The sequence below is a fragment of the Phacochoerus africanus genome, chromosome 3 (genome assembly GCF_016906955.1).
Source record: "Phacochoerus africanus isolate WHEZ1 chromosome 3, ROS_Pafr_v1, whole genome shotgun sequence".
Lineage (NCBI taxonomy): Eukaryota > Metazoa > Chordata > Mammalia > Artiodactyla > Suidae > Phacochoerus > Phacochoerus africanus.
The window spans coordinates 7,636,862-7,662,156 of NC_062546.1; the positions used below are offsets into that span (position 1 = coordinate 7,636,862).

Genomic DNA, 25,295 nt, shown 5'->3' on the forward strand with positions numbered 1-25,295 from the left:
GGGAGAGAATGATTTAAACACTTTCTATGACAGATGTAAGGGCACTGAGTTGGTCATATGTCTGAAAAGTGAATTTTACATAATTGGGCTTTGTTTATAATGGAGTAAACAGATTAATTTCAGCGGAGCATATGGTGATATAGTCACCTGAAGTAGAGTCTTCGGTGTTTAATATTTCTGTTATTACCCTTATTATATCAAGTATATTCTTGTCAGGAAGAACTTTCTACTTTTACAAAGCAAAACAAAAAAAAATGTTTTTTAAGTTACAAGTTGATTTTTTTTTTCAACTTTTACATCAGGCCATCTACAGAAGAATCTGTAGTTCTTAAAAGGTAGGCATTTAAAATTCTAAAATATAAACTTTTACCTGCAGTGTTTCCAAAAAAAGCCTACATTCTGAGGGAGGAAAGGTGAAAATGAGATACTAATTAGACTAAGCTCTTTGTAGCTAATGATTAACCCCAATGTTACTGGCACCATCTTCACGCATTTCAAGAACAGAAAAGCCTCTAAAGTGCTTCTTGGGTATTGCAATAAGCAAGCTGTAGAATTATCCTCTTCCAATATTCATGTTGGTCATTACACTGTGAGATAAGGAGATGGAATTCAATAAACTGTAACTTGAAAAATATCACTGACCTCTCCTTTTGATAATCTACCATAGTCTGTTCAGTGAAAAAACATCTCTGTCAATATGGTGGAGTTCCCATCATGGCTCAGTGGGAACGAATCTGACTAGTACCCATGAGGACGCAGGTTCAATCCCTGGCCTTGCTCAGTGGGTTAAGGATCCGGCATTGCCATGAGCTGTGGTATAGGTCACAGACTTGGCTCAGATCTGGTGTTGTTGTGGCTGTGGTGTAGACCAGCAGCTACAGTTCCAATTCGACCCCTAGACTGGGAACCTCCATATGCCGCAGGTGCAGCCCTAAAAAGACAAAAAAAAAAAAATTAGAAATCAATACAGAAGTTTTCCAAAAACCAAGAAGTTGGCTTCTGTTCAGCATGACCCCATAAAGAGCACGTTTTTAGCACTTGTACCTAGTTCGACTTATTTGTGGTACAGCCTCAAACTGTGTAATGACAATTCATATCACACTCATGAAATGTTAGCATCCCCCACCCTGGGAAAGAAAGCCATGCTGGATACACGAGAGCAATGACAACACGCCCAGCGTTGTACAGTCAGAGCTCCAGGCATTCCCTGAAGTGTGCTTCATGGCGAATTGCACAGGTAAACCCAGACCTCGTGTGACATGAACCTGGGGGAAAAAAATGTAGGAAAACAGTCCTGAAACTCACCTCCCTGCCTCAAAAGTGAACCAAGCAGCATCTCGTCCATACCGCCGCAGGGCGCTTAGCGGCCAAGAGATGAGTTTGACTCTGGGATTCTGGACGTCCCAAAGACAGATGTGCTCATATGTAATCTGCAAGGCACATTCGCCATGTACATCTAAGTTAGGGGATGGCATCAAATACACATTGAATCTCTCTGGGAGAAAAACAAAAGGTTAGTCTAAAATCCCCAGGAATAAAACATCAAAGACATTGTAGGAACAAAGAGGCATTTCAAAATAATTCAAGCTCCTATTTCTAGGCTTTGGTTGCATAGTCAGGAAGATAAACCTTTCTCATAAATGAACAGTTCGAGAAAATGATTTTTTAAATGAAAACCATATCAAATAACATAATAACAATACAGTCTGGTTGTCGGCATGCATGCAGCGCTATTTACATGAGCCAAGGTCAATGTCAGCATTTCTAAATTTGCATAATAAAAATGTGCATGCCAGTAAAAGACTAAAGCAATGAAACCCTTAAAAACAATTTTTTTTCCCCTGCCAAATCTGTATTAATCACACCCACACTTTTGTTCACAAAAGATGCAGGTGCAAAATAATCACTGCATAGTTTAATGACATTAAAGTTATACTAACCAATTTATAATTTTCATTTTAACTACAGGAATACAACTCTGTACCAATACAATGCACTTAATTGACCAACAGTTTGGAAAAATTCCAGTGGATATATCTCAACTAGTTTTAACAGCGACCTCTCTTTAACAAATTCTGGAAAGAAATATTCATTTGCTTATTTGGATGACTGTTAAAATTTAACCAAGATTATTCTGAATAAGCTATCTGACTTATTACTGCAACCAAATTTTCATCCCCACAGATACAGTCATGGTATTTCTGTTCCGTTTCTAGAAAATTCATTAATTTGGGAAACTCTAGAATCAAAATTTTACATGAAATATGAAGAAACACATTATTACTATAGCAAACTCATTTTCATCTAACTGTCATCATGGTAGATTACCTACATCGGAGAAAACAGTGTGGCACTAACAATGTCAACTCTATTTCAAATTAATTGTTTTGTAGTAAGTAAGTCATTCGAATTCTCATAGGTTTTAGTTAAGTTTAGTAAATAGGAGTGTCTAAATTGTGCCCATGGATATATTCATGCATCTGTTTATCAGACTGAATTATTTCAAACTCTCAAGAACCAAATATTTGCTGCTTTCTAGTATCCATTACTTTAAAAGTATACTCTGTGGAGCAAATTTCCCCATAGAGATTTCTGGAACATGTAAGAAAGACTGTCATCATTAAGCAAAATGTGAGACTAGTAACCTTTTTTTTTTTTTTTTGCTTTGAAGTTCTAAAAAAGAAGAGCAAAGGGCTACAAATGATTGCTTTAGTGACATTTCATTGAAGTCATACAATTAATCTTGCAAAGTGCCTTCAGACAGAGCTGAGTTCCATTGTAACCCCTAGCAGTTGTATTCCAGAAGTTTTCTTATTCTTATTTGACAGGAGAGGAAACTGAGGCATAGAAATGTGGTACCAGAAAGGGAACTAACTCCCAGGCACAGCCAATTCTTGAATTCAGTCCGCGGCACTATCCGAATATAGCTTCACAAACACAAAATGTGAAAAATAAGCGCTGATCTGGGCACTCTAAAAAAAGCATCAAAACCTGGCATGTTTTCCTCTTTATGTTCGATTCCATGTGCACTTGTCTGTGAAGCCCTACAGGGGTGCCTTTCGGCCCCGGAGCAGCCTGACTGAATGAACTATTGAGGGAGGAGCCTGGTGCTCCACTGAAGAACCCTGCCAACTTCTCTGCAGCTCGGTATCCAAGTCTATAAGAGACGCCTCTGCCTTAGCGGGCACTCCTAAAACTTCATCAATAACACTTCCCTGGAGACGGATTAGGGCAGACAAGGTGGACGTGGCATAGGTGCAGACTGTACATGTGTCATGAAGACATAGTTCCAATCGGGAGGGAGGGGCTTTTTTTTACTAACAACTGCAATGGGACTTCATGGAAAGGGTCAGTCCAAGTCCACCTTGGCCATGTTCCTAAGAAGCCAGGGGACCCACAGCCTCTTCCATTGTGCTGTATCCTCACAGAGCAACACAAGAGCCAGAGCAGAACTCTGAGATCCAATCTATCCCACCACAAGGCTCGGTTGTTTGGAGACAAAGAAACGATTCCTCGTCTCCAAGCGCATACTGCAAACCAATATTGATGGCTCTTGAAGTGTTCATGAATATTTTGGTCATCATTATTTATAGTGGTGTATTCCCAGGCTCAAACAGTTGGCTCAAGTGTTTCCATTAAAAAAAAAAAAATCCCAGATTTAGGTGGGTTTAAACTTGATGAAACATTCATGAAGTTTGGATTCTATTAAAAACAGGGGAAAGCATTCAATAAAAATTTTTAAGTGAAAAAAGTAAGACAAAAAAAAACCCCACACTGTAAAATCTGTATGCTATAAATACAGGCTGAAGAGTATAGTCTGGACTCAAACACAAGGTATTGGAACACTAGGTATTTGTTCTTTTAAGCTTCAATTTCCTCATCTGTAAAATGGGGAAGTAACAGTACTTATAGTGCTGCTGGGGAAATTAAATGACTTAATGTATCTTGCACAGAAACTGACACACGTGTAGCAGAGTCTCCATGATTTCTAGCTGGAATTATTAATGTAGATACATTCATATTATGCATTGAAAACATGTTAAGAAAAGAAACACACTGAAATGTTAACACAGGTTTTAAGTGAAATAAAAGGCTATTTTTATTTCTTCCTTTATACCTTTTTATACCTTCCAAAATTGTATAGGATGAAGATGTCCGATGCTCATCATGTGGGGACAAAAACACTTTGAAAAGAGAGCAAAGGAGAGAATTTTCTTTACATACCACTCTGTTCTCTCTCCACCCCAGTAGCCAATAAGTCGGGTTCTCCGAGGCTGATGTCATTGATTCGTGTTCCTACACATTCCATCTGGAGCACTTTGCACCACTCATCAGCCTCAAGATCTACGGGAACGTCCAAAGATTAGAGCACAGGTCCAGCATCCGCTCAAAAGCAAAAAGCCAAAGCTCCCCGGCCGCCAACAAACCTGAGTCACAAGCAAAGGTCTTGGAGGTATCGTCATTGAAATAAATCCCTACGGCGTGTTTCTTGGTGCTCTTTGGCAACCGGGCTACATTCTTCACATTGTTGAGCTCTGTAACCTGCAAGAAGGAACAGTTGAGAGTTTGGTGATGCTCTCCAAAGAAAGCTCCCCCCGTCAACGCCATCAGACAGAGGGGAGACACGGCAGGCAGAAGGCACATCCCAGGTGGGCACAGCTTGACGGAAGAGTGTGGATTCAAAAGTTGTGAAATAGTTCAGTGTCATCCTTCCTACCTAGCAAGGAAGGCTAATGCCTGAGCTCCCCTTTTTAGATTTTATTTTTCTTTTTTGACCACCCCATGGCATATGGAGGTCCCGGGTCAGGGATCAGATCCAAGCCACAGCAGTTGTGACCTACACCACAGCAGAGGCAGCTGCCGGAACTTTAAACCCACCCTGCCTGGCAAGGGATCGAACCTGCGTCCTGGCGCTGCAGAGACGCCTCTGATCCCATTGTGCCATAGTGGAAACTCCCCCTTTTTAGATTTTTTTTTGAAGCATACTAAGTGGCATAGGCTCAAAACTTCATAGACTTAGAAGCTTGTTTTATTTAGTTTCTTATCCCCCCAAAGATTCTGCTTTCGCCATAGTCTTCAGGTCTATCTCCACCCTCCACGTGGGCGTGGACAGACTCTCAAGTACCCCTCCAGTCAGAGGACTTCCAGCGCAAGCATCGGAAACACACGGGCCCTGGGGACGAGAATGGGAAACGGTGGTCCAATTCACAACTCACCTATCTCACTCATTGGTAATCAGAGATGGAGTGTCAGAGTCTCAAAAAATACCCTCTACTCAAGGCATTCATGTTGGGGTCAACTTGAACTTGAGGTTCGAGACGACTATTCCAACACAAAGAGTTGGTTTGTGAAATGTGCTCCTGTGTCTCTGACTCTCAACTTCTCCAGGGTTATGGGGCCACTGTTTTAGGGTCTGAGAACACTGCATGGCACCACGGACCACCTTGTTCCTATCAGAGGGGGAAAGCTTTGCCCACTAGCCTTCCCCCTCACCTTCCTCTCTCCCACAATCTCTTGATCCCTTCAGCTCTTTGCTAAAACTCCCACAAAGGGTTTTGGCTTATTGTGTTGCCAAAATGGTCATCCCTCTTTCAGCGACATCCCCCCAGATCCCCTGCATCCCAGGGGTGTGACAATTGGGTCCTGCCGGAGAGAAGGGGTAGGCAGCTTCGGGGAAGACAGAGCATTGACAAGATAAATAACTCTTCACACTGACAAGTTTAACCTCCCCTTAGTCTGTCTCTTTTGTGTTAGACTAAAGAATGTGCCTTCCATCAATCTTTGCCGTTGGTAAAGTCAGGCCATTTCTTCCATCTATGGTTCTAAATTCAATAAACACCCAGCTCAGGAAGTAGGTGAAGGAGAGAAGTAGGGTATCCTCCATGCACGCACTAACCTGATTATATCCTTTCCCTGCTTCTCAACCTCCACTGGCTCTCTTTATAGGATGATATGAATTTCTTGCCATAAATTACCCTAACGGGTGCTATGGACCAGATGTTAAGACCCTCCCCCAAGTCATCTGTTGAAATCTTACCCCCAAGGGGATGCTATTAAGAGGTGGAGCTTTTGGGAGGTGATGAGGTCATGAGGGTGGAGCCCTTGCGCATGGGATTGGGGCTCTGATAAGAGACACCTATGAGAGGTCCCTCAACCCTTCTGCTATGCGACGACACAGCAAAAAAGATGCCTTTGTTGAATGAGTGAGTTCTCAGCAGACGCTGAGTCTGCCTGTGCCTTGACCTTGGACTTCTCAGCCTCCAGAACGGTAGGCAATACATTTCTGTCGTTTATAAGCCACCCCATTTATGGTATTTTTGTTATAGCAGCCCAAAGACAAGTTCACTTCCTCTGGGAAAGGGTTAGGGTTAGGGTTAACCCTAGCCTCGGTGTGAATTAATTGTTCCCTCTTTCTGAATGTTCCTTCCCATACATGCTACATGATGCTGTATTCTATTATCCGTTGTAGTACGTGATCCATTTATCTCTCCAGCTCCGAGTTAGATGTGACTCATTTATCAACGACGTACTGATGAGCAGAATCAATGAACATCATGTGAGAGTCAACGATTTATTGAGCCAACACCATACACGTATGCCCACTATGATTAGCACTTGTCTCTAGAAGGTCTTATTTGATCTTCATTTAACTCCTGTGAGATGGCTATTACTATCAGTATTTTCCAGATGAAGGAACTGTGGATGAGAAAGGTTAAACTCACGTGCCCAAGTTCACACAGAGTGGCAGAACACAGTTCTGAATGAGGCACACCAACCCCAAAGCTTGTGTTCTTCACCATTTGAAACACTAATAATGATTAATTCTGCAAAAATTCAACACAGCATCTTTAACTTTGAAGGTCATCTCCTATTTGAGGACCTCTTTTTTCACGGGGGTGGAAGGAGAGCCTGAGTGCCCTAGGTTTTACCCTGACCCTCTGCTGAGATATTACATAAGAGTAGTTCACCGCAGCCTCAAGCACAGCAATGACCTTGAAATGTGTCATTTCATTACATATCCATTCAGGGAAAAGAGGAAGGAATAAGTCACCTGAAATGGTCAGGAAATGTAAAGAGCATTGCATGAGTCAGAACACAATCATCCGTTTTGGAAATTGGTTGAGATACTAAGAAAGCCAGCACCCCCGCTCAGGGGAGGTGACTGTCCCCAGAGCAGGCAGGGTTGCTTTATGTGTGGCAGGATGATTAGGCTCTAAAGCAAGTGTCTGTCCCCAACTCAGAACTACATCTCAGGGAGCATGCACACACACACACAGAGAGGCATGTGCACGTGCCTTATTGTCAAAAGAACTGCAATCTGCTCGAATTCATAATGGAATCTTCCTCAAAATATACGCTAAAGTGATAAGCATGAGAATTAACATTTGCAGATATATTTTCATAAAATGCATCAAAATGTCTATGAGTTATTTTCACCATCACTCCATTTTGCAAATGAGAAAACTGAAGCAGGTTATTTTTTTTTTTAACATTTCCCTTACCAAGAAATAATTTACTCCTAAATAATGACTTTTGAAGCAAACACAGACTTTGATAAGGTCTCAGATTTTCATTTAATATGAGCAGTATTTTAAACGGGGTTGACTTAAGTGTAACTGACCAGCACAAGTGACTGTGTTGGAAGCCCAGCATTATCTCAAAGAGGACGAGCTTTCAGGACCCTGTGCATCAGCGATGTCAGTGCACCTTCAGGAATGAAGTTATTGTCTTTTCCTTATGCCTCAGATCGCCCAGGAGTTACTCCCTGATAAATTCAAGACTTTCAAGGAAAACTCCCTCCTGAGTCTCTAAAATGATAAATTTTACTACTCTTTCACAGGGCAAGAGACCCTAAACTTTACATGAATGACGCTTTGTGTAGAGATTCACGGATTAAATGCAAAAAAAAAAATTGTTTCAAGGTATAAAGCATCAAGGAGGGAACCACTGAAACACAATTGCAGGAGAACCACACTCCCCCTTCAAGAATCTTCCTTGCATTCATTGGTTCACCAAATTGGGGTTTTGGTTTTGTTTTTTTTTGTCTTTTTAGGGCCACCCACATGGCATATGGAGGTTCCCAGGTTAGGGGTCGACTCAGAGCTGCAGCCACAGGTTTACACCACAGCCGCAGCAACACCAGATCCGAGCTGCATCTGCGACCTACACCACAGCTCACAGCAATGCTGGATCCTTAACCTTCTGAGCGAGGCCAGGGATCAAACCTGTGTCCTCATGGATACTAGTCAGATTCATTTCCGCTGTGCTACAACGGGAACCCCCATTCCTCAAAATGTTTAATTCATTGTTTATCTACTATGTATTTACTCATTCATTCATGTACTCATTTTTATCATTTATCATTTGCTCCGTGTCAAGTACTGTTCTGTTCACAAGGGATAAGATAAGGCAGGCTTGTGTATTGTCAGTAGGAATGTAAAATGATGCAGCTGCTATAGAAAACAGTATAGCGGTTCCTTAAAATTAAAAAAATGAAACTATCATGTGGTCCAGCAATCCCACTTTGGGGTATATATTCAAAGAAAACGAAAACAGGATTTCAAAGGGATATTTACACTCTTGTGTTTATGGCAGCATTGTTTACAGTTGCCAAGATATGGAAACAACCTAAATGTCCATTGACGGATGAATGAAGATGTGGTATAGGTGTACAATGGGATACTCTTCAGCCTTAAAAAAATATTATTTTCTGGAGTTCCTTGGTGGCCTAGTGGGTTAAGGATCCAGAGTTATCATTGCTGTGGCTCAGGTCACTGCTGTGGTGTGGATTTGATCCCTGGCCCAGAAACTTCTGCATGCGGAGAGAGTGCAGCCAAAACAACACCGCCACCCATCAATCAATCAATCAATCAAACAAACAAACAAACAAATTTGAAATAAATCATTTTCTTTCCCTTGTACTTTTTATGTTAATTTCTGATTATGGCAAGTAATAGCAGTTTTCCATTGATGGTAGTAATAAAATATCCTCTTATAGTGAATTTAAACAAAGAAGTGAGCTGATTTCAAGCAAAATACTAAGTAAATAAGAGTAGAGGTGATACTGTGACAGTTATCAATAAATGACTAAAAATTAGGACAAACACCATAAATCTACGATTCCTAATTTAATACCACCATTATGAAACTGACTTTCATTTTCCACTGCGTCTACCACCCTATAACCAATTGACCTAAAGGTCATACAGTGACCCCAAACAATTCCCATGTGCTTAGCAGAAGCCTGACAACAGATTTCAATAGAAACCTGGTAAAGATCTGGTTCCTGCTTCATATCCTAAAGGTCACCCGTCTGAATAGGACCATTTGTTTTCTTTTTGCCTTTTTTGCCCATTTCACGGCTGCATTTCCTAAATGGGAAAGACAGCAAAGCATGTCAAGACTCACGACCCAAATCTGAAAGATGTCTCAGAATTGCGATGTAAAAGGTCAAAAGAACAGTTCCCAAAAGAGGTCTAAAGTGAGATCCAGCTACAAATTGTCATTACTGACAGAGGGATTTGATCGTTAACAGAAAAGAAAAAGAAGTCGAATTCTGTGATTCAAAATGGTATGTAAATAGAGTTTAAATACGTTGAGCCACCATTTTATTTTATTTTATTCTATTCCTTTCTATTCTATTTTTCCCTTCATGCTGAAATGAGTTGACCAAGTTGGACAATCGAAATAACTTGTGTTTATTTTCTGGGCTGCTACCTGTCTGGGTTACTCTTTAAATTCATCTGTGATCTCTCAGGCTCTAAACTTCCTTTTCCTTTTCCAGGATATATTTAAGCTTATTCTCTCCAGAGATTTCTCTCTTGAAATGGAACTAAAATCTGCCAAAGAAGGACTAGAAATATCTGTACGGCTTACTGAACATTTTAATATTAGGACCTTTGAAATGCTTGAGTTAGTTTAGAAATTGGGTGTTTACTTTCCAAAGCCCAGGTCGGAATCAGGCTTAATCTGATTTTCTACATCCTGAGGCCAACTTAATCCTTGGACTAATTCAAAATTCGCCAAAGACCGTGGCTCCTTGAAAATTCTGCTGGTAAAAGATAATGAATACTAAATAGGAGTTTCCCTGATGCCAAGTGTATGTTTCTAAGCATGAAGGTTGGAAAGATTAGGTAAAGATGAGACTTGGCAAAAATTCTCCCTTTAGAATTTGGAGGTGTCGGAGTTCCCGTCGTGGCGCAGTGGTTGATGAATCCGACTAGGAACCATGAGGTTGCGGGTTTGGTCCCTGCCCTTGCTCAGTGGGTTAAGGATCCGGTGTTGCCGTGAGCTGTGGTGTGGGTTGCAGACGTGGCTCGGATCCTGCATTGCTGTGGCTCTGGCATAGGCTGGCGGCTACAGCTCCAATTGGACCCCTAGCCTGGGAACCTCCATATGCCGCGGGAGCGGCCCAAGAAATGGCAAAAAGACCAAAAAAAAAAAAAAAGAATTTGGAGGTGTTTAAAATCAGCCCAAAGGCAAATGCTGTACCACACCAGCAACCTTCATTTTCTAGACTGAATTATTTGTTCAAATCATCCATTCCCTCTTGGCCCTCATGACTCTTTCCTGAGACGTTTGGACTTGGTCGTGCAACTTGCTTTGACAGACAGAATGTGAGCTGGTGTGCCATGCCCAGGAAGATGCTTTAAACGTGGGTGTAAGTCAGTTCCTTTTCTCTTTGAGCTTCAGCCCTCTACCACAATAACAACACCCTCCCCTTCTTCCTGGATCTCTGAAGGTACAGACAGATGAGCTTCAACCTAGTCAAATTAATCCAGCTGTGCTCAAAACAACCACAGCCAACCCAGACCCATCATGCAACAAGGGTGGGAGATAAAGATGAGTTGCTATAGACTTGTGGTTGCCAAGGGAGATGAGGGAGCAAGTGGGATGGACTGGGGGTTCAGGGTTAGTAGATGCAAACTATTATATTTAAAATGAATAAGCAATGAGGTCCTACTGTACAGCACAGGGAACTATATCCAGTGTCTTGGGACAGAACATGATGGGAGACGATATGAGAAAAAGAATATACACACACACACACACACACACACACACATATATATATATATATGAATGACTGGGTCACTTTGCTGTACAGCATAAATTGGCACAACACTGTAACTCAACTATACTTTAATAAAAATTTTTAAATTAAAAAAAAAATGCGTTGCCATAAGCTACTAAAATTTTGGAATTGTTGCCACAGCAGAAGTTGGCTAATCCACCCTCTGTTTGATTTCCTTTTGGCCAAGAAGTTTCATAGAGTTTTCCTCTCAAACCTCATGGTACACAGCAATATCACTTCTTGTAAAACATAGACCAGATTTCCTAGTCGAATACATAAAAATCCACTAGAACATTGGCTATCCGCTGTATCTTAGTAGTTGAATCATTTGGTTATTTTGTTTTTTCCCCAAAGGAAACCTTACCCATTGTCATCATTATAAAGAAGTAGAACTAGTCTAATTAAATAAGGAAATGAAGTCTAAGTCTAAGGTCAGGTCTAAGTCCACTTCTCAAGAAGAAAGCCCACACACATCAATCAACCACAGGATGGTGAATGGCTACAATGTAATACGAGTTCTCAGGATGACAGAACATCCTTGGTACTGTTACTAAGCCCATTACAAGGATGAATCATGAGAACCAGAGAAGTAACTTAACTATGATTTCTCAGGTAGAATGGAAGGGGGAACCACACTCAAAGCTAGAACTTCCAACTTCTACACACTTAGGTTATTTCTAACCACACGCTCCATAATATGTGCTCCTTAAAAACTACTAAAAGTAAGTGACTGCATACACGACTGTCTCAATAAATGAACAAATGAATAAAACTAAAAATGCAAACAGTTTGAAAACATATTAAAAGATATTTCTGCAAGTTTTAAACCATTATCTTGAAAAAAAAAAGAAACGCACATCTTAATTCCTAAGTAAAAATAAGTTAACACTTGTCGACTCAAAAGAAGACAGTCTGAACTAAACTCATCTTTCCTAATTAGAGCTTAAAATTAGAGCTTAAAATGAAGAAAACTCAGCTTTTCAAAAACCACTTGCCTTTATGTGGGTACACATGGCGTCACGGTTTGTATCGCAAGCTACCACTCTAGGGACAAGCCCTGGAATCTCAGTATCAGGTCCTGTGGGTCAATCACACACAGGAAAAGACTGAGATCTCAAGACTACAGTCCAGTGAGTCTTTACAGGTGTAACCACCTGCACTGCCACCACCCAGCCTGACTCAGAAAACACTTCGGTCAATAACCCCCCCTTCCTGGGTCCAGCACGGACCATAAATAAAACCACTACTCAACTCCAACACCGTTGGTTAGGTCTCCCTTTTAGAAAACTTTATATACACAGAGTTATATGTTTTTCTCTGTGTTTGGATTCCTTGACCCAGTATCACGTCTGTGATTCATTCATGCTGAGTGATACTCTGGCATCATGTGACTATCCTGCTCCCCAATCACAATTCAGAGAATCATCTTAACATCATCTGCATCAAAATACTATTCTTTTTAATCCATCTGGTTTGTCAACCTAAGCCCATATATCTATGATTGCCAGAGTGAAGATAATTTTTTAAAAATTTTAGGAGTTCCTGTCGTGGCTCAGTGGTTAACGAACTCGACTAGTATCCATGAGGATGCGGGTTCGATCCTTGGCCTTACTCAGTGGGTTAAGGATCCAGCATTGCCATGAGCTGTGGTGGAGGTCACAGACACGGCTCGGATCTCACGTTGCTGTGGCTGTGGTGTAGGTTGGCAGCTACAGCTCTGATTCGACCCCTAACCTGGGAACCTCCATGTGTTTCAGGCATGGCCCGAAAATGACAAAAGACCAAAAAAAAATTTTATTAGAGTATAGTTGATTTGCAATGCTGTGTCCATCTCTGCCGTACAGCAAAGTGACTCAGTCATATGTGTGTGTGTATATTTACACATTTACATTGCCTTTTTCATATTATCTTCCATCATGATCTTCCCAAGACACTGGATATAGTTCCCTATGCTGTGCAGTAGGACCTCATTGCTTATCCATTCTAAATGTAATAGTTTGCATGTATTAAACCCCAAATCCCCATCCACCCCACTGCCTCTCCCCTCCCCCTTGGCAACCATAAGTCTGTTCTCTATGCCTGAGAGTCTGTTTTTGTTTTTTAGACAGGTTCATTTGTGCCATATTTTGGATTCCACATATAAGTGATATAATATGGTACTTGTCTTTCTCTTTCTGACTTACTTCAAATAGCATTATTTTGTTCTTTTTGATGGCAGAGTAATATTCTGTTGTATGTACCACAAGTCAATATAAATATTAAAGATACTTAAAAAATTTTTTTTTCTATTTCCCCAACACATTATTTTTTTTTCTACTGTACAGCATGGTGACCCAGTTACACATACATGTATATATTCTTTTTTCTCACATTATCATGCTCCATCATAGGCGACTAGACATAGTTCCCAGGGCTACACAGCAGGATCTCATTGCTGATCCATTCCAAAGGCAATAGTCTGCATCTGTTAACCCCAAGCTCCCAATCCATCCCACTCCCTCTCCCTCCCCCTGGGCAACCACAAGTCTGTTCTCCAAGTTCATGAGTTTCTTTTCTGTGGAAAGGTTCATTTGTGCCATGTATTAGATTCCAGATATAAGTGATGTCATATGGTGTTTGTCTTTCTCTTTCTGACTGACTTCACTCAGTATGAGTCTCTAGTTCCAAAGGATGCTTTTACTATCCGCGCCACCAAACTGCTTTTGTTAAACTCGTCTGGAAGCACAAACCATGAACATTACCAGAATCACTATGATTATCCATTCATTTCAAAAATGTGGACCACTGACTGCATTTAGTCAGGTGAGCAAGTTCAGCTACCTAACTCGGCACATTTAGCTGATGATCAGTACCCACTGTACACCCGCATCCTCAGTGTATGATTCAGATGTGTCAAGGGGTGAGCTGGTGTACACAACTGGGGAGCCACTCAGGAAGGGAACCAAGCCATTTGTGACTTCACACCATCATCAGTCTCTTCACCAGCATTTCAGCAGGACAGCCAGCTAGCTGTTATCACAACTGCAAGTTCTAACTGTAATTCCTTAGACTCTGAAGCAAACCATGCACAGGTGAACACACTGGTCTATGGTGGTTTCAGTTCTAGAGTCTGTTGAGAAGGAATGTCGGCAACTCTTTGCTTCCACAGCCTTTTGGTGGCAGGTGCATGCCATGTTATGGGGGCCTTCCAGTCTTCCCCCTACACTGAAGCATCTTTCCTTCAATAGAGACTCCAGGCAGATGGTGAAGGCGGTCCAACTCGCCTTTCCTGGATCAATGCAGAAAATGACAGAAGGCTACCTTGGTTGGCGGCGTGCTTTTTGGCGCTGGCGTGTGATTATGTTGGACGGCACAGCCTGAAACTCATTCTGAACAAACTTTGATTCCCTTTTCTCAAGATCTATTCCAACCACATGTGTTCCTCCCACACGTGCTGTGTTCTGCTAAGAGAAACCAATTTCTTTCCAATAGCTGGGAGAAATAAAGCTGCACACTGATGTCCCCACACAGCTCCCGCTTACCCTGTGGACAGGTCTTTGGAACTGACTGTAGGTGTTCCTCCTACACACCTCTCTGCAGATGCAGCCTACAGCGATGCCGGAGGTCATTACCTTGAAGAGATGTAACTCTGCTGAAATAAAGGCAGTGCACCTTTTACTGTTTTCCTTATCGTTTTAAAATTAAGCCCAGATGAAGTCCGTTTCATGTGGGTGGTCTCTTCAGTCCCACCAGCCAAGAACACTTGGGCTTGCTCTTCCTTCGCCTGGAAGACTCTTCCTCCGGAAGCAGAAGGCTCACGCCAGCCTCATCTTCATCAACTCTCGCATTCTCTTCTGAGCAATGCTCTCATTCCATGTTCCTATCCCTCTTCCCTGCTTTAACTTCCTGCTTAGCATTTATCAGTCACACGAACACACTCCACATTGTACTTATGTATTTGCTTCAGGTCGGTCTCTTCCCCACTAGAGTAGAAGCAGAGAGTCACCTGCTTTGTCCTCTGCTCCATCTCCAGTGCCAGGCACTGTGCCTCACACAGCAGAGGCACAGTCAGCACATGTCAGGTGAAAGCCCCACGTCTCCATCGTCACCCCCAACCGTAAAGACAGGGAGACTGAGGCGCAGTCGTGTCCTTAACATGCCAGGGGTGGGACAATTCCTGACCAGTGGCAGAAGCAGGATTTGACTCCAAATAGGCAGACTCTTAATTATCTGCCAGATCTTGGGTTCTAACCACTTCATACTGATTACGTTCTTTAATTGTTCACCTTTCGGAGGGGCTGGCACTATGATATTCCTGTCGCACACAGAAGAGTGTTGAGGTCTACAAAGGGGAATTTGTTCACTCAGTTGGCAAACAGCAGAGCTGGGGTTTGAACGCTGATAACCTGACCACTCTTTACTACACCGGTTGCCAAATGCCACCCAAGGAATATACAGAAAAGAATCAGAGGGGCCATCATTCCTGAGTTAGGCATTGTTAGTCCTAAGGTAAGTCCTAAGGTAAGTCATGAAAGATGAGCAAGGGTTTAGGAGGTAAAGGCAGAAAGGATGAATTTCCAGACCAAAACAACAACCACCACCACAAAACCTACAGATGCACAGTCACGAAACTGCAATTTGACATAAAAGCCTGTGGAAGAGTGATGGTAAGGAGGGTGGCAGTGGGGAACAGAAAAAGCATGAAGCTGGAGCAGCTGGACCAGGGCAGACCCTCAAAGGCCTGGTGTGCTGCCATCAGGAGTTCAGTGTGACTCCTGAAGGCTGCAGAGCATGTATTAAAAATTTAAACTAGATAAATGGAATGGTCATATATTAGAAAGATTATTCTAGAGCCTAGTGGTTCTCCCTCTGGGGGAGATACTACACCCCACTCTTCCCCAGGGGAAAACATTCAGCAAAGTCCAGAGGTATTTTTGATTGCCAAAACCGGGAGATGCTATTGGCATCTTACTGGGTAGGGGTCGGAGATGCTGCCAAACGTGCTACGATGAACAGGACAGTCTCACCACCAAAGTGAGAACAGTGCAGAAGTCAAAAAAACTCTGTTCTAGTACAGAATGAACAGGGTGATGCATCGTGCAACCAGAAACTGCCATTCACGTAGAGAGTTGGTGAGAATGGCACCCTCTGGAGTTGAGATGCAAGCCTGGCTTGGTCAAACGTGGCAGCCTTCACCATGGGAGAGGAAGGGAGTATGATGAGAGGGTAGAAATAATGTCTAGAGAAGCCAGGAGACAACCAGAGAATAAACGGCTGTGACTTTAGCTTAGGTTAGAACGAGAGGAATGAAAAAACAGGGAAAGATTTAAGAGCTACTTAATTACAAGGCAGTTCTTATTTTCTAGTTCTCTGGGTATCAAAAATCCAAAGTACCAGGGCTCCCTCAAAGGAAAGAAAAATTCAACATTCTCCTAAATTTCTGATAAATCTTTAAGTATGCCATCCAATTAGGAATTCCCAAAAAAGGACCGCCAAAGTGATTTGGCTGTTTAAAGCCATATTCCAGATGTCTTATTTGTCCTAAATGATAGTATTCATTGAAATAAATGTTTAACAGCCAGCGATTAACAAAGTGGCCAGACTTTAAAAGTTTAATTTGCTACTGATACAGGTTTGCATTCGCAACTTGGAAAACAATTACAAATTACACAATTCAATTTTCCAAATGGATTCTTCTGTAACTAGATGGAAAAACTGCTGCAATTTCTCCTGGTGTTTCAAGGAAAGATTAATGCAATTGGATTTTTAAAAGTACATTCCCTTGAGGAACTGGTATATTCCTGTCAGAATTATGCAATTAGTCGGCATTGTGTGGGACTATTAAGTATGTGCCCGGTGCGTTGCGAAGTCAACAGCCATTTAGGGAAACAAGGATTTGATTTCCAATGTTCCTCCTTTTGCTGATGGTAATTTACAGATGATGATTTATTGATGTTTACAGAGTGAAATGGAGACCGCTACCTAAAAGGCAATTTTCTGCCTTGCTTTTGTAGGCTGTATCCTAATTATTTTTCCCCTTATGGGACTGAATGAATTAAGTGAGCAATTCACTTTGTATATGCAAATTGAGAGGCTCTGTAGAAGCTTGAAATTATTTCATTCTAAAAATAAATAAATAAAGCCATTATCTATGGAAAATGAAGAAGCATACACTCCTTTAACTTTGTAGGTTGTCTTTGAAAATAAAAGTAATGTAAAAGTGATCCATTTCTGGGTCTATAATGTTTTCTCGACTACAGTATTAATAAAACAATCAATTATAATATTATTGTTATCACATTATTATTATCTGCTGAAATATTCAGGGCACTCTAAAAAGCTCTAAAAAAATTTCTACTAAAATTTTGCAAAAGGTTTCTGAGAATGTATTTCCAAATCTTTTAATGTTTTCATACTGTCTTTCCTTAAAAAGTACCAATGGTTTTAAGATGCAGTTTCAGTAAGCAGGGACAGACAAAGAGAGACACATCCCTAGTTCTAAACAGAAGTTGTCAGCACAAAATATTTCTGTCCACAAGTCTCCCCTCAGGACCCGGCACACAGCAGTTTAAGCAAACATTTTACAAAAGGTTTCTTAAGAAAAACCAGTCTAGACAGTTACATCCCAGCCCCCACGGAGACGGCTTCATTCTTTCCAAAAATATCTACATGCCCTTTGGTCACTTAAAATAAATGGGACTAGCGCCTGTCTGAGGTATAAATTTGGACTGTCTCCCTTGAAGAGTGGAGCTTTATTTGTGCATGTGAACTAACTAGAATAATCTGTTCATCATGTCTTCGTTAAAAATAAAAAGCCACACAACACACACACACACACACACCCCCAAAAGGTACTTACTCTGAAACATCTGCAACTGAAATTTACAGAGAGAATGGAATCGTAAGCGGTCAGCAGGTGTGTGATTTTGGATACCTTAGGTGGAGACAACTTGGCAATAGCTTCAAAAAATGTTACCGTTCCCGGATATGACCCTCCCGACTCATGTCTGAGATTTTCCTTCCAAAAAGATCAGCATAAACATAATCTTGTGCATAATCCAGATGCACAAGTGTTCACCATAACTGAACTTCCATAAGTAAAAAAAAAAAAAAAGTAGAAACCCCTCTGTCCATCAATTTGGGTATTTTTAAACAGATTTGTGGTGTATCAGTATGAAAGAAACTCTGGAGCTGTTATATTAATGACATGCAGCCACTAATTATTGACTCAGAAGTATCGTCAAAGCATGAAAGGAAGGGTATAATTAATGTAAGCATTTATTTTATTTCAGAAAGAAGAGTATTTCGAATGTGAAAGAAGTTGCTACTAAAAGTTGTGTGAAGACTATAGGCTTATCAAAGTGTCCTGGGGACATCTGTATTTAAGGCCTCCTGAAATACGCTAGTATATAATGAATTACTCCATTTTTAAAGTTTAAAATGTGGTCTACATGTTTGTGAGACTATGTTTCTATTTGCATAACCACAGAGTGGAAAGTGCACACCCATCTATTAGTATTTTTTTTTCTGAGGATGGGACTAGGGTCCGAGGTAAGATTATCTTCTGTCCTTTTACAGCATACACTTCAGAACTGTTTACACTTATGACAAGGAACACTTATGATGGCTGTAATTTCATCATACTTGGTCAACACAACCTCTTGTGCAGAAACCCACTTGACCAACAGTATTCTATAATCCCCCCATACCGACAGCCATTTGCCCAATTTTTCACCAACTTGAGAAAACCCACCCTTTTCCTTTCAGAGAACTTCTGTGCCTCTCTGGACTGTAGTCCTGTGTTTCCACATGAACAAATGTGAAATGCACATAGATCAAGTCCTGGAGATAGAGGCTTTTAAGAAATTCATGGAAGAAATACACAAGAATGGGGGCGGGGAAGCATTTACAGCCAATGAACTTTGTAGCTAAATTTGTCTTTGTTTGGTCTTATTTCCCTATGTGCATGTGTGTTTCTAAGAATGCCATAACTGAGTCAAACAAACTAAAAACCAGTGACTGTGGCATTCCCAACGTGGCTCAGTGGAAACGAATCTGACTAGTATCCATGAGGACGAAGGTTCAATCCCTGGCCTCGCTCAGTGGGTTAAGGATCCAGTGTTGCTGTGAGCTGTGGTGTAGGTCGCAGACAAGGCTCAGATCCTGCATCGCTGTGGCTGTGGTGTAGGCTGGCAGCTATAGCTCCAATTCAACCCCTAGCCTGGGAACCTCCATATGCTGCAGATGCTGCCCTAAAAAGACAAACAATAAAAAATAAATAAAAATAAATAAATAAAAACCGGTGACCAACTTAAAAGATTACATTTTCACAAATCGTCAAAAACCTGAAATTCTTTCCAAAACGGATTCATCAAATCATTGCAGGAAAAATAATTTAAATGAGGTGACTGTGTTGTCAGCATGTAGGCCAAAAATGACTAGTTTACTCAAGTTAAGCATTTAACTCAAAAGGACTTTAAATTTAATCCAAATTCCGGTGTTGCCATGAGCTGTGGTGTAGGTCACAGACGAGGCTCGGATCCCGCATTGCTGTGGCTCTGGCGTAGGCCAGCAGCTACAGCTTGGATTCGACCCCTAGCCTGGAACCTCCATATGCCACGGGAGCAGCCCTCGAAAAGGCAAAAAGACTAAAAAAAAAAAAAAAATTAATCCAAATTAAGTGAAATAATCATGTATAAACTTAATAAAACACATACAGAATATGGAGGATGAACATTACAAAATGCTGCTGAAAGACATTTTAAAAATTCAAATAAACAGAGTGACCATGTTTATGCATTGAAAGACGACATGGAGACGATGTCAGCTCTCTCACCGTTTGCTCTATAGGCTTCATATAGTTTTCAAAATCCCAACAAGGGTTTTCGGTAAACACGGACAAGCTTCATTTAAAGTTTCACAGGAAGGCTCTAGACTAGTTAAAACAACCTCTTAAAAAAAAAGAATAAGTGAGAGGGAGGGCATGGGGTGGTTGGGGAGCTTGGGGTTAACAGATACAGACTCCTGCCTGTGGAATGGATTAGCAATGAGATCCTGCTGTGTGGCCCTGGGAACTATGTCTGGTCACTTATGATGGAGCATGATCATGTGAGAAATTAGAATGTGTACATGTATGGGTAACTGGGTCACCATGCTGTACAGTAGAAAATCGACAGGACACTGCAAACCAGCTATAACTGAAAAAAATAAAAATCATCATATATATATTAAAAAAAAGAATAAGTGGAAGCAATAATGGACCCAGTACTGAGGATCAGTAGATTAATCAAGAGACTAGGATGCATAGTCAATGAAAAAGAATACAGAATCAACCAGACGAGTCTGCCACCAACTTGGAGACACGTCGCTGCTGCCGGTGTGACCAGTGCATCCCCGTAGAAAGGGCCCAGGAAGTGGACTAACTCCGGATGGGCTGGGAAGAGTCTCGGGAGGTGAGGCCCCAGCAGAGATTCTGCCATGGGGCCCAGGAAGGGTGGGTATCCGGGCAGCGGGCAGAGCAAACCGGTGAGGGGATAAGGCTGAGGATGACTCGTGGACGACTTCCGGGCCCCTGCCTGGGTAAGAGCATGGATGCTGGTGTGTACGGTGACAGGGGAGAAGCTCAGAAAGGAACCGAGAGTGAGTAGGCAGATGGTCAATGCAGCTCTGAGTATGTTTCAGGCGCCTTGGGCACACTGATGCACCCCTGTTCCCTCTCGATTAGTAAAAAGCGCTTAGCTCATTGACAACATGGTTTGGAGGAGTTTCTGGGTAGCGTAGCGGGTTAAGAATCCGGTGTTGCCACTGCTGTGGTGCGGGCATGATCCCCGGCCCCGGAACTTCCCCACCTGGAGAAGCAGCCAAAAAAAAAAAAAAAAGTGGTTTTGGGAATACAGTTAACCCCTTCTATCCACTCTATCTATGCCTTAGAAATGTAGGATGGAAGCATTCACCATTTGAGAAAAGTATTATCAGAGGAATAAGCTATAATTTAATTTATGGAGATGTGAAGAGTCATGTCTTCATTGGCATAAGTGAAGGCAACTTCCAGAATGGGGCCGGGGGGGATGTTTCTTGCACAAGGAAAGGATGACTCCATAGTGGGTGCTTGAGTAATGAAAGACATATTTTAAGATTTTGAAAAGCTGTATTGGAGACGGCCCATCAGAAGAGGAAATGGTTTAGAGGAGGAAGCTGGGTGAAAAGGTATGAGTCACTGGAAAAAGTTATGAGACCCACACACAAAAGGTAAGTTGGATGGATGGACCTTGAAGGCATTATGCTAAGGGAAACTCAGAGGGAGAAAGGCAAACACCCTGTGATCTACTTATATGTGGAATCTAAAAAAACGAAACAAAATAACAAGCTCGTAGATACACAGAACCGACCGGTGGATGCCAGAAAGAGAGAGAAGTACGGGGCCTGGGGGTAGGAGGGCAGTAGGCAAAATGGGTGAGGCGACTCAACAGGTACCAACTCCTAATTATTAAATCAACAAATCATGGGGCTGTAATGTTCACCACAGTGACTATCGTTCATCAGACCGTATCACATATTTGAAAACTGCTAACAGTAAATTTTAAAAGCCCTCTTCACAATAAAAAAAAATTCTATAGCTTTGTAGCTGATAAACATCAACTAGATTTATTGTGGTGATCATTTTGCAATGTACAAAAATATAGAATCATTATGTTGTACACCTGAAACTAATATGATGTTGTATGTCCATGATACCTCAGTTTAAAAACGAAATCTCAAATTCCAGAGAAATAAATTTCAGGACATTGACTCAGCGGGAGGAAGATGGAATCCTATGTTTGCAGAAACCAAGAGTAACGTAAGAGTAAGGAACTGGGCTTTGGAGATCGAAGCATGACCTGGTCCCCTAAGGAAGGCTAAAAGGACAGAACAAACAAGCCAAAAGGGGTGTGGCAGAAGGACAAAAGTAATGATGGCAATTATTTCTTGCAGCGAGAGGGCCTTTCATTTTCAGATACATTCATAAACACTGATTCATTTAACACAAACGCTAAAGCCAGGATTTCAGCGAAGCAGGAAGGATCACCCCCAGCTGTTCCCTGTTGAAATAACAGGGGGCCACATGGACATTTAATAAACAAGGTAACACAAAAAAGCAGCATACCACAAACTGCGTTCTTCAGAACTAATTTGTTCCGTGGAACATGCAATTTTGTTTTAAATGATAGTTCCGGGGTCTAATTTTTTTTGTAAATGATAACTCAAAGTTATTTAGGTTTCCTGGCCACAGGACATCTCAAAGCCTGTGTAAGCTACAGTGGACTATGAGTCTCAAGAATGGGGATGGAAATACTGTGATTCCCAAACTTCTGTGACCACAGAATTCTGGTCCTTCCAAAAGTCTCCACTGCCACACCTCTAGCACAAATTGTGGGAAACAATGCTACTAGAAAATGTGTTGGAACATCCTTCTGGCCCAAGGTGACCTGAATCCTGCAGGCTCAGCCCCGTGTGATGATGGAGATGCTATGACGTGACTTGCCTTGGAGGTTAGCTTTACACAGAAGTCAAGCAACTTGCAAGACACATAAAATGCCAAAGCCAGATTAGAAAGCAGGCTTCTCAACTGAAAACACTAATTTGAAAAGATACCTGGCACCCCAATGTGACAGCAGCAGTATTTGCAATAGCCAAGTTATGGAAGCCCCCCAAGTGCCCCTCAACAGACAACTGGATTAAGAATATGTGGTATAGGAGTTCCCGTCGTGGCACAGCGGAAACGAATCTGACTAGGAACCATGAGGTTTCGGGTTCAATCCCTGGCCTCGATCAGTGGGTTAAGGATCCAGCATTGCTGTGAACTATGGTGTAGGTCACAGACAAGGCTCGGATCTGGCGTTGCTGTGGCTCTGGCCTAGGCTGGCAGCAACAGCTCTGACTAGACCCCTGGCCTGGGAACCTCCATATGCTGCGGGTGCAGCCCAAAAAAGACAGAAGACAAAAGCCAAAACAAACAAACAAACAAAAGAACATGTGGTACATATGTACAATGGACTATTACACATCCATAAAAAAGAATGAAATACTGCCAATACTCTAGGATGGATCTAGAGATGATCATGCTTAGTGAAATAAGTCAGACAGAAGAAGACAAATACTATATAAGATCACTTATATGTGGAATCTAAAAATTAATACAAATGAATGTCTTTGCAAAACAGAAGAAGACTCATAGATATAGAAATTAAACTTGTGGTTACCAAAGGGGAGCAGAAAGGGGGGAGGGACAGACTAGGGGTCTGGGATTAACGAATGTAAACTACTATCCATAAAAGAGATAAGCAGCAAGGATACAGCAAAGGGAAGTGTAGCCATTACCTTGTAGCAGCCTATAGTGCAGCATGATCTGCAAAAGTACTGAACCACTACGTTGTGCACCTGAAACTAACATCATAAGATAAATCAACCATACTTCAATAAATAAACAAATAGAAAAAATGACGCTAACTAAAAAAAAAAAAAGGGAGGGGAAAAAAAGAAAGAAAGAAAGGAAAAAAGAAAGCAAGTTTCCCCAATTCTAGCCACACTATTTGCCTTGGTCTCAAAAACAAAAGATGATGGTCCTTCCACTTGGATTTCTTCCCACTTATTATTCATCTCAAGAAAGTGGACGTATGCATAGAAACTTCCGAGCAACTTCAATGTGCTGAATGAAAACAATAAACTTATGTTTCCCAAGAAGGTCAGGAACTATAAAGTTGCTGGAGTCCTACACCGCGGACGTACAGAGTGATGTATGTCGATTATTTCTCAATAAAACTGGAAAGTAGATAAATAAAAAATAAAGTTACTGGAGTCTTAATATTGTTGCAATTACAGTAAATCAGATTCACAGCCGTCTCCGACAGCTGTGGGTGCTAGAGGGGTGCCTCCTGGAAGAAGTAAAGGAATGAAAAATGAATTGTTCTGCATGCACTATTCATATATTTATTTTCCAATGTTTGTATGACAGCACATGTAGCTACCCTGTCAGTGAGGACAGCACCACGTTTTATTTTTTATTTTTTTTATTTTTATTTTTGTTGTTGTTGTTGTTGTTGTTGCTATTTCTTGGGCTGCTCCCTCGGCATATGGAGGTTCCCAGGCTAGGGGTTGAATCGGAGCTGTAGCCACCGGCCTACGCCAGAGCCACAGCAACGCGGGATCCGAGCCGCGTCTGCAACCTACACCACAGCTCACAGCAACGCCGGATCGTTAACCCACTGAGCAAGGGCAGGGACCGAACCCGCAACCTCATGGTTCCTAGTCGGATTCGTTAACCACTGCACCACGACGGGAACTCCACGTTTTAAAATTCTACAGTCAATTTCCTGTTTTAAAAAACCTCTAAAAAGAATCAGATATGCAAGACTGACCTGTTTCCCACAATAACATCTTTAAACGTGAAACTAAAGAAGCACTGTATTCCCATAAACACTATAGATTTCCTACAGGAGCGATAGGTATCTATACACCACACCATCTCTGTCATGATCAAATGCCATAACGTACAGTTCTTCATTTCTTTTGGAAACTGCCTTATTTATATTCAGATAAACTCAGCAATCTGGTCACGGTGTGCTACTTATAACCCTAGGTGTTGTATTATCAAGATTCATAAATTACACAGCCTTTAGATAAAAAAAAAATGCGTATCTCAGAGTTACTCCTGCTTTTTATAGGCCCCCAAGAGATTAATACTGAATGTATCAGATCTAAAAGGGTAAGGCGGATGAATCAGTTACAGGAACTCATCAAGGGCTTGGAGGCTTAATGGAGATAATTCTTCCGTTCGAACGCTTTGAACTTTGGTTAATGATTATTACAGATGAAAGAGAATGTGGGCTTACCACATTCTCCAAAGATTTGCATATTAAATTCCAAAGCTGGCAGGTAGACGTCTGGGAAACAGGGCACGTTTGTCCTCGACCTCCCCTTACTTCTTTTCGGTTCAAGAGGGATCTTTTCAGCCCACTTTGGTCATGCCTATGCATCCGTCCGCGTAAAACTTCCCAGGCCTAGCTTTCTCTGCCGTCATCACCACACACCCCATTTCCTCCAAGACAGCATTTCTTCCCAGCTTTCAGGGGTCTCAAGTACAAGCGGTCTGATAAGCTCAATACAAGTATGACCCTGGAGTTGCCACTACAGTGGGAAGAGGGGGGTGTTCGGGATGGGGCGTTGCCTCTGTAGCAGTTCCATCTGCAGCTGTGGCTGGGATTCG

At 41.7% G+C, this 25,295-nt stretch overlaps 1 protein-coding gene across 2 annotated transcripts in view; it reads right to left on the bottom strand.

Moving 5' to 3' along the window:
- The window catches only part of DOK5 (docking protein 5), a 153,236-nt gene that overhangs the window by 47,895 nt on the left and 80,046 nt on the right, over nucleotides 1-25,295 (bottom strand). Inside the window, exons 3-5 of one of the 2 annotated variants that reach the window (XM_047770821.1) lie at nucleotides 4,428-4,542; nucleotides 4,225-4,344; nucleotides 1,306-1,495 (exon numbers count right to left, since the gene is read on the bottom strand). In XM_047770821.1, coding sequence (XP_047626777.1) covers nucleotides 1,306-1,495; nucleotides 4,225-4,344; nucleotides 4,428-4,542 — 425 coding nt within the window. The remainder of the gene's footprint in view (nucleotides 1-1,305; nucleotides 1,496-4,224; nucleotides 4,345-4,427; nucleotides 4,543-25,295) is intronic. The other variant, XM_047770822.1, reaches the window with a different exon arrangement.